At 32.4% G+C, this 12439-nt stretch overlaps 1 protein-coding gene across 9 annotated transcripts in view; it reads right to left on the bottom strand.

Moving 5' to 3' along the window:
- Positions 1 to 12439, bottom strand: part of Slc4a10 (solute carrier family 4 member 10) — a 121031-nt gene that overhangs the window by 85420 nt on the left and 23172 nt on the right. For 4 of the 9 annotated variants that reach the window (XM_029535807.1, XM_029535801.1, XM_029535802.1 and 1 more), the window contains exons 3-5: positions 10118 to 10306; positions 1305 to 1396; positions 270 to 359 (exon numbers count right to left, since the gene is read on the bottom strand). In XM_029535807.1, coding sequence (XP_029391667.1) covers positions 270 to 359; positions 1305 to 1396; positions 10118 to 10306 — 371 coding nt within the window. The remainder of the gene's footprint in view (positions 1 to 269; positions 360 to 1304; positions 1397 to 10117; positions 10307 to 12439) is intronic. The other 5 variants (XM_029535809.1, XM_029535806.1, XM_029535805.1 and 2 more) reach the window with 3 other exon arrangements.

The following is a 12439-nucleotide window of genomic DNA, read 5'->3' as shown; positions in this document are numbered from 1 at the left end:
AAAATATGAAATATTCCTTTGTTATAAGATAGTCAATTTTTTATGTCATCACTTTTAAGATATTGTTTTGAATTAGGAGCAGCAGAAATTAAATTTATGGCAGTTTGTGACAGATTTATTATAACTTACAGATGAATGATGATGTAATGCTTTAAAAATATAACTCTTAGAGTGGCAGATGGAACACATTTAAAAGGGTTTAATATTTGAATTACATGCCTTCACACAGTGAAATGAGCTTTGGACTACTGTAGAAGTGGAGCCCTCACCTCTCTCTCCTGCTGGTGTGGAGGTCCTTTGTCAAGCCTTTGTTTCATCCCACATGGACTAGTATGCCCCTTTTGTTGGCCTCCCAGTCCCTGCACGCATAATTAACAGACTTAAGCTCATACATCATGCTCCCAGAGACTCTTCCAGGCACCAGAGGGAAAGCATGCACATAACTAGGTCTAGCTCCGGGATATAGTATCCCTGGGAAGCTAAAACAGGGCTAAGAAGCAGATTGCCATTAATCCTTTCAGAACTTTTTATTAAGATTACTTCCTCGGACTGAAGACTGTTCCCACTTCCTCCTGCTATTGCTAATGCTGAGAGCATTATCAAAATAGTACTTCCTTATCAGCCACTCAGATAAAATTGTTCAACATCCTTATTTTTGACCAAATATTGAAACTTCTCTGTTCTATTCAACAGTTACAATGCCACAGCTACAGTAGGGCACATAAAATGTCGAATATATATTAACCAAAATCCCATCTTTTTTGCTAACTCATTATTTTCTTAGTATAAATTCAAACAAATTATTTAATTTAGATCATATACAACTAGAAGTAGCTTTCACCATAGTAAGCCTTTTACATGTTTTTATTCAAAGTTCTACTCTTATACCTCCTAGAGTTTCCTTTACTGACTCCTCAAATATAGTAACGGTAGAGATTGATATCATATGACTTGTTTTTCTACAAGTCATGGGAAGATTATTTTGAGGGAGAAAATCTAGCACATATTTTTAAACAACAGATTAAGCTTCTTACGACGTTCACTTGTTCTTTCTACTGCAAGTGTTACTCCAAGTGGCTGAATTCAAAAGATGATTCTTAAAATTTACACATCTGTTTTCTCAAATGGGAGAAGCCCTGCATGTAGAATGAACTCTGACACTGGTCTATAACAGTTTCGAGCTTCAGTAAAAACAAAAACAAAACAAAACAAAAAAACAAATAAAGACATGCAAATGTGTCAACAGGTAGCAGTTTCTACTGCTGATTTAGCAGCTTACTTAAAAGGAAGAGAGGAGAGCTTACCTTGCTAAAGTCTACAGTGCTGTTTTCCCTGCTGACATCATTCTTATTCTCAGCACACGCTGGAGCAGACTGAGGAGAAACAACCTGACCTGCTAAAAGAGATTGTTATTGCAGAATACAAACAATTACTGATACTGGGTGAGATATGAACTTCAATTTAACCAAACTAAGTAGAATTTTTAACAAGCTTTTATGATGTAAGCATGAATGTTCAATTAAGTGGAACTATATCAATATAAAGATTATCAGTTACAGACAGAAATGGGAGAAATCAATCAAGAACATTTAAGCCAATTATCAATTTAAAGTACTAAATGGTTAATCTCTTTGAAGAAAAGATACCTACAAATTTTAATGAAATTTAACCATAACCTAAGATACATTGACTTCTAAATATCAATCAAAACTAATATTATATATTTTAAAGAGACATAACTTTGAATTTCTGACTAAAGAAATTTTGACAATATAAAAAAGGATGAATATTAGTAAGTTCTCAGAACTTTTTCTGTTCTATTACATTTAAAAATCCAAATCACTATGTTCTTTAGCAATAAAATTTAGAAATAGAGCTTATTAGAAACATATGTGATTTTGTGTCTATAACTGTTCAATTACATAAGCTCTGCTATTCATCTCTTATGCAAGAAAAGGTCACTAAACTAGAGTTGCATTGGTTTCCCATGATTTTTATTGAAAATATAATTAAGATGTAGGTCTCTCCCTTGTATTAAAGGTGAGGTTAGCAGGACCAAAGAGCTGAGGGTGTGGCAATGGCCATAAGACATGAAGTCCATCATTTACTATGCAAGAGTCTTTGCAGCACAGACCATCTGAAATATGCCACAGTTAGCAATAAATTATAATTAACCCAGTGTGCTTAATTTCCTCAGTCTACTCTCTGCCCATCTTTTTATTTTCCCTGTGAGATTGGTAATGTGCCTCAGCATTGAAGCCATGACAATGTGCACATTTTTAACTCAGTGGCTTCAGAATGCCATTTACTTTCACGGATCTCAAACATGAGCACTTCTCCCTGTGCCTCTCTTTTCTCTTTACATGCTGACATCTCAGGTTTATTCAGAATTCACTTTATTCTCATTCCCTTCAATTACTATTCTGAACTTCTCTAACTCCCGTAAATGTTACAGAAGTTTTTCTCCCCCTTTTTTTTTCTGATCAACAAAGATGATTAAAGCCAAAATTGTTTATTTTACATACTCATATAACTTCACTGCTTAGGCTAGCAAGGCTGAGAGTCAGTGAGCATCTGTTAATAGATAACATTTTCTGGATTAAAATCCCTTTGTCACAAAGGAATAGATTTAATGTGTTTCTAGAATTTAAAATTTTTCTGCTTCTATCAAAACAGAAAAATAATATATTTTATGAAGGTAAAGATGCAATGACTTTTTAAAGTGAGTTAAGCTCAAACCATGGACACAGATTCTCATTTTTGAATAGATAATTCAAGGCAATGAATACCCTTCAAGGGAAGTCAGACAAACTTTACATTCTCCCATCTCTACCTGCAATGCACAGCTACAACTGAATTGTTCATCAGCAGCCATTCAATTCACTGTTCTCAAAATAATAACTGTTATTTTTAAAAAGCCTTTACATAATGCATTTGTGCTACTAACAGATGTCTTCAATCACCAGTTTCACAACATTTCTCCATAATTGCATGAGTTGGAACATTAGATATATTTAAGCCTAAATTTATTAGATGTTCTGTAAAATTAAGTGGTAAGACCCATGTTATGGAAAAATTAAATAAACATATATGTTTTCTTATAATAATTTATGCCATGTAGCCAGTAACTACATGAAATATCATTTACATAATGCTGTAAGAAAACACATGCAAAAAGAGTCAACCCAACACAAAAATCTGTTTTTTCTTTCATATATATATATATATATATATATATATATATATATATATATTTCATAAACTATATTCAGGTTATAAACTAGAGTTAAACATTGACACTTACATTTCATTTGTTAAATATTTATGATCACTAATATATTGCTCTTTGTGATAATTGTAATAAATGTATTTGGAAATGTACTCTGCTATGCTACTCCTATTTTAAGAATTAAAAGTATAAAGTATTACCTTATAAAACTTATAACCAAAAATTGAATTAGATCTTTAGATCTTTTAAGTGGTATTAATAGCGACCTAGTTCTGAATATCAAGTAAGAAGCACACTAGATGACAGTAAGAGGTATATATTTCTAGAGCACAGACAAATCCAGAAAACTTGTACTATAGTGCATAGAGGAACAAATGTATTCTATAGTACAACCATCCTTTGTATAGGTATAGAAACCACAAGTATTTGTATCTTCTATACTTTAGAATAATACATGAATATATTTGTCACATCTAAAGTCATTCAAAGTTTAAATAGCATTTAAAATCTGAATTTAGAATCATTTAGAAGTGTTACTTCTAAAACTACACATTAAATTATTAAAATGAAATAATATAAATAAGGAGTTTTGACAACTTTTGGGGCACTGAAAATCTGTAGGTATAATTTAAGAATTAAGTTTAAAAGATTAGCTTATATTATTTAGGGAAAATTACAATACTTTAAATAAAGCTTATATATTTTGTTATATACACAAAGCTATAATGCATACATATAATGCATCGTCCATAGATTCCTTAGACCACAGAATAGCTGTTATAATTTGTTGTCCATTATAACTCCTTGCTTAAAAACTTACTTAATTCAAGTATCACCACTTGAAAAAAGTTGATGGGCTTAGATTCCAAAGTGCACTTCATGAACTCAAAGACTGTCACATAAGACAAATGGACAAATATAGGGAAGGAAACTTCTAACACAATTGCTGACTTCTGTGACTAAAAAATGTCATTCAAAAAATGACAACTTTTAGGTGCTGTGACTATTTTCTAATAGATTAGAAAAATTTGCAAGGCTATTTCCCTCTCCAGGGGAAAAATAGTCAAAGGGTAGAAATAAATCCTTAAATACTTAGAAGCTTTGCAAGTATACTATTAGTTTATGATAACTTTTCTAATTACTTTAGCATGATGCTTGCAAACAAATCTTTTTGTCTATTCCTTTCTAATTCCTACAATGTGAGCAGTGATAAATGCTCAGGTAAAATTTCATGTAATTAAAAGGCATTGTAAACTTAGATTCCTTAACTATTATAAAGTGCAAATCTTAAGGCATCATGAAACTTTAACAAAAAATAATAAAAGTCTATAACTATTTATATGTAAATATTTGAGAAATCTAACGCTATCCTTTCTATTCAACATTAAAGGTTACTTTATACTATTACTTTATCTGTTAATTATATGGTTCTTTATTTTAATGAAAAATTAATTTGCTTTATTACATATGAGTTAAAGCATAGAGTGTATAGCATGTATATTACCACCTGTTTGATTTTCTTTGAATTCTATTTGAGTCTTTACATATAGCTCTTTCCTATATGCACATTGTGTGAATGAGTGATATAAAACAGTAGTTTTATATTTTTTATCCAGCCTAAATCAAATCATTAGGTAATTTATGTCCTACATATATCATTATTGCTACTGGTTACTACAGTATAAATTGTATGTAGTAGAAGGAAACTGGGATGAAGACATGGAGGTACAGTACTATTATCCTAGAGTCCAAGCCAGATTACACTACCTCAGAACCTTCAACGCATTTAGAGTACCCAAAGGGTAGGAGATGAGGGAGGTACAGAGATGAGATGAGCCTGTTAGAGACAGACACAAGACAGAGCAAAATGAAGAAATATAGAGATGAATGACAAAGTTACATATATGCGCAACAATACATTTTTATGGAAATAGAGAACATGAAGGAAGAGATAAATTTTTAGGAAATTATGATTAGGTGAGCTATACTTCAGAACCAGAAAGAGTATCCATGCCATTAATTGTAGAAAGTTGGTATGCCTGAAAATAATCAGTCTCAAATAAGAAAGCAAAGCTATAAACATGTTATCTTAGAAAAATGTTTGTTCTTAAAATGTAGTCAATTTCCAAAGCTCAGTGACAATACAACCTCTAACAGATATATCAACTCTGTTAATAAGTAACATAATTTTAATTTTCTTTTAACAGTAGAAATGTTTACATTTTTCATATATAGGAATCTCTTACTGTGCTTTCTCTCAAGCAACATTAAGAAGTAATTTTCTAGCTTTCTCCTTCAAAGTTGATCATTATGAGGAATAAATACTACATGCTATATTATTTACAATAACACAGAGCTTTAAAAAGAAAATGAATATCTAAACACATAAAGACATCCTGCATCTGGGAATAAATATACAGCATTATAAGAAAAGTAATTTTAAGGCACTAAAGCAAGTTTAAAAACCACGAAGAAACATCATTAACAATACATTCTGTGTCTACTGCTGGAAGGGCTCAACCTACCCAGGTCAGAATACTGAACACATATCCCATTCTTCTAAATCTAAGCGTTCTGCACTTAAGACTCTGAACAGTAAATTAGAAGGGGTTAGCAGAAGCTTTGTAACTTTCAGTTTCTAAATTAAAACAGCAACTGGAAGTTATTCTAATTAGGAGAGAGAAAAGGCGTGGAAGAAGGAGAAGAGTTGGAAATTAGTAGTAATGGATGGGGGGATGAAAATACCCTATACTACAGAAGCCTCGAGTCCCGAAAATTATCAAAAACATGTAATCAGGAAATTAACATCATTTTACAACAGAATTGCAATACAAATGTCTCCATGCATAAAGGAATGCGTGACAGAAATGATAAATAGAAGCATTAAGGTATTTTGGTTTCTTGATCTTCTAACACAAGTCACATTTGTGTTTGAAATGTGTTTCTAGATTCAAGAAATGACTTGAATAGTCTTGATATTTTTCATTTCAGTATTCTTTTCAGGGTTCTAATGTCAAAGTAAATACTATTTTCTATTATTTTTTGCCATTGTTTTGCCAAATGTAACTGTCACTTTCTATTGAAACATCAGAATCAGTCATTTAATTCTCACAGTTTTGATGCTTAATGAAAAGTGAAAGTTAAACACAGCATGGTGGCATTAAAAATGCACGGTGAATCCATAGCATCTTGCATCTTAACCCTGAGGATAATGTGCAGAATACCAAAAATATTTACATATATAGGTAACATATAGATATATACATCAGAGTATTTGTAGGTGAGATTGAAAAAATATCATTAATCACTAAGGAAAACTAACAGAGAGAAAATGTGGACGAGGAAAAGAAAGGGATAGAAAATGCACTATTTTATTTTATTTTATTTTTTATGTAACATATAAAACAAAGAAGACCTGCATTTGAAATGCAGTATCTGGACGTTTAATCCTTGAGAGAACAACCAAGATAACATGCCCAAAAGCATCCAATTAAGGAAACAGAAAGTTTATTCTAAACGTTTCTTAGACTTCCTTATGTAAATATCACTTCATTTTTGAGGACATTTCAGACTTTGATCCTAAAACAAAACCACATTAAACAGGGGTACATGACTCGTTTCTATATATTTGCTTCTTTTAAAGAAAACCCTCTATTAATTTTAATGTTTAGTGTTAAAAAAAACGGAAAGGCCCATGTTTTTTTTGAGTAAAATGTTTTGCTCAAGGGTGTTTTTAAAATAAAAAGAATATTACATTTATGCTTTTGGATGGTAAGATTCCATTGCATCCCCTTTTACTATTGCACCATAAAAATTAAGTCTCTAATCCATGTTTTGAAACAGAGTGCCAATTCTATATTTATGCTCTGAGTTCCATTTTCTTTGTTTATCTCAAGTTTGTCAGTTTATAGAGTCCATAAGTAGATTGAGAACCTTACTAGTAAAGGTCTTTCGCACTTGTGGGTAGAAGACTTACTTCTAAATTGTTGAAGTCTATACATATTTTCAGACTTCTCAGAACACATAATTATGTAAAGTGTGTGAGGAAGCAAAACAGAGTCATGAGGAGGTGTTAGAAGCCTAGGCTTAGAAACTACCGCTGACAGGATGCTGCACAACAATACTTAATTGGATATATGAATCTTATTATAAGTGCTTCCAAGTTTCTATTACCCTAACACATGCCCTGGAAAGATTTGTATGTGTTCATATAAAGGTTGACTGTACAGATGGCAACAGAATTACTCAGATTCTAGCTTTTGGAAAAACGAAGCTGTTTCACAGATAAAACAAAAGTCCTCTCTGTAAATGCTGCCTCTACATGCATCTGCATGTAGACTTGTGAGTCACAGCTGTAAGTCTGTCCTCTCTCCTTAAATGTAATGGAAGTTTCCAACATCAGCAGTGAGTATAGGTCTGCCCATGACAGCCCAAGGTCAAGTGAGTAAATTCCACGCCTTCTTCCCTTTCCCTAAAATGTACCTAAAATTTCAAATACAAGCAATATTCTCAGTGAAGATTGAAGTAACAAATATAGAAATTGTATCATATATGATGATTAGCTGTTTCAATAAACACATTTTGGTATAATATGTTATTGTCTGATTTCCAAAGCTGCAATGAAGTGAAGACTGTTTATTTGTCCAAAAATTTTTCAAAATTCTTAGAAAATTAAAACATGGGATATCTTAATAAGATGTTAAGAGTCAAGCAAACTTAAACCCCCCATAAAAGTTATTAAATATCTAGATTGGATTTCTTAACCTTGGCCAACAAAATAAGTATTAGCCCTATAAAAGCAACAATAACTTTTACCGGATGGTTTTTCTGTTCTCTAAGCTCCTCATCGAGGCAGCTACCAGAACTTACCATTTGTCTACCCAGGGCGTTTTCTCTTAAAATTTAATAAAATTGTCCTCAAGTTTCCATTTAAAGAGTAAACCACTACACTTATATCTCAAATTATAAAATCTTCAATTTCACATTAATGTATATATGTTTAAATCAAATTATAATTTTGAATGTGAATTAATTCAAATATAGTGTTTGTCTTAATGTTATTTCTGTATCTTCAAAATAGTCAGTAGAATCTACTAATGTAAGTTGGTATATGCCATGGTGTGCATGTGACACTTTCAACGAACTTTGCATATATATCCATAGACGTACTTCTACGTAATACCAATGCGTTATAGTCAGTCAAGGACAGCATCTATGTTTCATTTCTGTATCTTTAATTTTTAAAAACTAAAACTAAAAATTTCAGCTGCTTTCGTTGGCTTTATAGTGTGTAATAAATAGAAGACAATACATTCTCATACAGATATACTATCAAAATAGAAACACAAAGCAACAACAGACAAGGTCAGAGAATACCCAAAAGTGACAGAATAGGGACCCGGGTAATGAGCCTTCCAGTATAAGAAAAGGGAGAACTCTGTCTACACATTCACGGGTATTTTCAATGAAAGATTCACTCCTTTCATAGTACCTAAATAAAAAACAAATATTTCAAATGCTACTTCTCAATTAGAAATATATCATTCATTACTATTCAACATTAAATCCTGAGACTTAATATACTTAATGACCTTAAGATACTCTGAAACAAATTGAACAATTCATTGATGTATTTCTTTTGTTTGTGAACATTTGACTCAGTAGTATGAAAACACCCTTACAATGCAAGTCTAAAGAAAACATATCTTCATATAGTTGTAAAGTATGTCTGAAACTTTTGAAAAGGGAAGAAAATCATGGAAATATTCTGTTCTGTCAATTCATGTTACTGTGGTTAATTTTCATAAGTCAGGTTTTCTACTAAATCATTTGAAAATATTTTCACCTTTTATTTGATTTTTAAAATAAATATCTTATTGCTAAGCTGATTGTGAACATTCTATATACTTGATGTTGACCTTGAACTTTCTGCAGCTTCTACCTAAATTCTGGGATTGTGAATATAACTGCATCACAATGTCCCATTTATTCGTTGCTGCAGATAAAATGTGGAACACTGAATACTAGACAAACATTCTACTGACCGAGCTACATGGCAGTCATTAATTTTTGTCTTTTAGAATTGAAGAGCATTTATAGCTGATACAAGAATGAGAAATCAACATGATCTTTATGGTAAATTCATTTTCCTTTATGATACTATGATAACAAATTTTGAAGCAATTTCTTAATGTAAATGATAATTAAATTCATTCAAGGGGAAAACTAAAAAGCAGGGCTATGAGAAAATAATATTGCTCAAGTGTGCTGTTGTGTGAAGATTGTGAGGAGGCTCCCTGCACACTAAGATGCTGCTGTGTAAAGGGCACTGTGCTCAGGGGCAGAAGGGAGACTTCAGACAGGCAGGGCCAGGTTAGCTGCCACATTAGCTGCTGCACCGTTTTATTTTCAGTAATGAAATCTGTTGACCACGACCAAGATGGGAAAATCTTTTTCTACAAAAAAAAAAGATGATTTAATTAGAAGGCCACCACAACATAAACCATTTTATTACTCTTCTCAACTATGAGAAAGATGAGGCTTAGAGTTTTAGGTCAAGATAGAAGATGTGTTCCATTTAGGTTTGCTGTTTGGATCTGTAAGTTAGAATTTGAAATGGATTATTTTACTCTTTTTATGAGCCTTTCTCGAAACAGTTCTTTGATAAAATGTCTACAATTTGATGATAAAATAAGGCAAATATATAGTGTATTTTTGCGTATACAAATATACACACATACATATATATACATATACATGCACACAAAAGGGAACGATTCTATTAAAACAATTTTAATTTCAATAACCAATTTTCAAATAAAAGATTTTAAGTATTTGGAAAGAATTTAATATTTCATGGTCCTATAGTAGATAGAAAAGAACACTTACCATTTTTATCCATGGAATTTGGTTCTGATTGTTTCTTGCCAATATCAGCAAAAGATCGGACAATAGGAATCCTGTTGGTGAGTTTTTTCTGATTCTGATGATGATGCTGTTTCATCAGTGCTTCGTGGACCCTGTGGCGAACATCTTCATTCAGCTGCCCTGAGCTGACCTGCTGGTCAAGGACCATATCTGAAGACAGGAAGAAGATAAGGAGCACAACTTTTCTGTTTAAAATGCACACCCTGAATATTAATCATATTAAAGTAGGAAGAAACTCTTTTGACAATCTCAATGTAAGATGTTTCAAATAAAAGTCTACCTTTCATAGGATTGCTACAGGGAAACGTGAATTTTCATTATAAATCACTTAATTTTAATAATAACTTCTCATTTTTTCTAAACATACTCAATGTATTAGACAAAAAGTTATGTTATTCATCAAACAGAATCATATGATTGTAACAGAAAATGTTATAGTCTATATCTCTGTCTCTGTCCATCTGTCTGTCTCTTCTCCCTCTATCTGTCTCTGTCTCTCTGTCTCTCTGTCTCTGTCTCTCTCTCTCTCACACACACCATTTCTATTACATAAAGTGTAGGGTTTTTTTTTTTTTAATTTGTGAAGTCTTCTTACACTCAAAGTTTATAACAGTATCAACTAGTTACAAAGTTTGGTTAACACCATTTAAGTAACAGAAAACGCAAATCACCCTAACTAAACCGAGTCCCTCTTTGCAACCAGGTAAACTTCAAACTTAACACTACAAATTTCTCCGTCACCCAAGAACACAAATTAAAGATGTTCACTAGCCAAACACTGGACATTTCGCACATATTCTAATGTAGTTTTTCTATGACTTTCTAGTGAAGAATAATTTTCTTGATTCTTCAAAGTGGGGTTAGGAGCTATCCAACAGTTTTGTCCCAGCATTTATAGAGTAAATAAGCATTTTATTTGTTACAAACATCTCTTTTTCTAATAGAACCCATAGAATGTGTTTGATAACAAGGAACTATAGCTTTAAAATGTATAAGGAAAGATTTCAGAAGACTGAACTGAGTACATTGATATTTGTCATACACATCAAGTGTGCCAATGAAATAAATATCAGGAAAGGGTCTTTAAAATTCCTTAATAATATAGTATCACTTCACCGAGCCTCAGTATTAATATTCTGCTTTCAGAATATCAAATATTAACTTTAATTGTTTTTTTGGGAGTACAAATTATATAAAGCAGATCCCAGTGAATTGTTTCCTGCCAACACATTCAATACATTGCAGGCATCAACATTAGCAAACTTTCCTCTTATAAACTCAGTTTCCTTTTGTACGATGTGCAAATAGACAATGGAGAATAACTTGGATCCCTCTACAACATTCTAGCTAGGTGACCTTGCAAAGCTGAGTAAGTGCAGTTATTATGGCTTGAAGGGTGGGAGTAACAATGTATGCTTTGAGATAGCATTGCAGCTAGAGTAATAATCTAAGGCCTTAAAGCACTGATTAGCAAATTGAGGCCAACCAGTAAGTAATTTCCCAGTACGCAGTTCTCTTTGCAATTTCCATTTAATAGGGTATAGTTCCCTGAAATGTGTGAAGGCTTCAATATTCTCACAGTTTATAAAAGAATCAACTAGATATTAAGATGAGTTTGTCAATAGGAGAAAGTACAAGACGCCCCAGTTAAACGGACTCATCGGACTGACTTGCAGAAGAGGAAACTCAAAATGAGGCTGTTCTAGCTCCATTTCTCTGTGATGCTGTATGCATCCTCTTGAGGATGTGCATTTGGGCCCAGCCTTGTTTCCTTTATGTTTGTAAGGTGACTGCCAGCAGTAACAAGAAAATATCCTGTTCTTATCCAGTAAGAAATACATTAGCTTTTGTCCCTTGCTTTTATAAAAGGTTCATTTTTCACCTGGCATATAAAACTCTACTCGTGACTGACATGAACCTGTCACTGTCAGCAGAGATGGGATTCCTACAGCTTTTTTGGACAGGACGAGAATTGAATTAATTAGCCTCAATTTTTCTGCCATGAGCCAGATAACAAATGATTTCTGTCACAACTCCCCAACTCTGCCTTTGAACTACATTAAAACCTCCTAAAGATTAGTGAAATTGAATTTGCTACAATTTGTACATTATAAAAGCTTTTTCTGTTTTCATTTTCAGTCATATGAAATGTCCCAAGTCACAGCTCAAAAGGCCTACAAGACTAGGCAGTGGGCCATACTTAAAACAAGAAATATAATTTGCTCTGTCACTTTCTGTTCACAATGGGAAAGAGTTAAAAATGAATATCTGGGAGTTGGCAGT

This window comes from Mus pahari, chromosome 3 (assembly GCF_900095145.1).
Source record: "Mus pahari chromosome 3, PAHARI_EIJ_v1.1, whole genome shotgun sequence".
Lineage (NCBI taxonomy): Eukaryota > Metazoa > Chordata > Mammalia > Rodentia > Muridae > Mus > Mus pahari.
The sequence above is the reverse complement of the archived record's forward strand: the minus strand, read 5'-3'. Positions and strand labels throughout refer to the sequence as shown.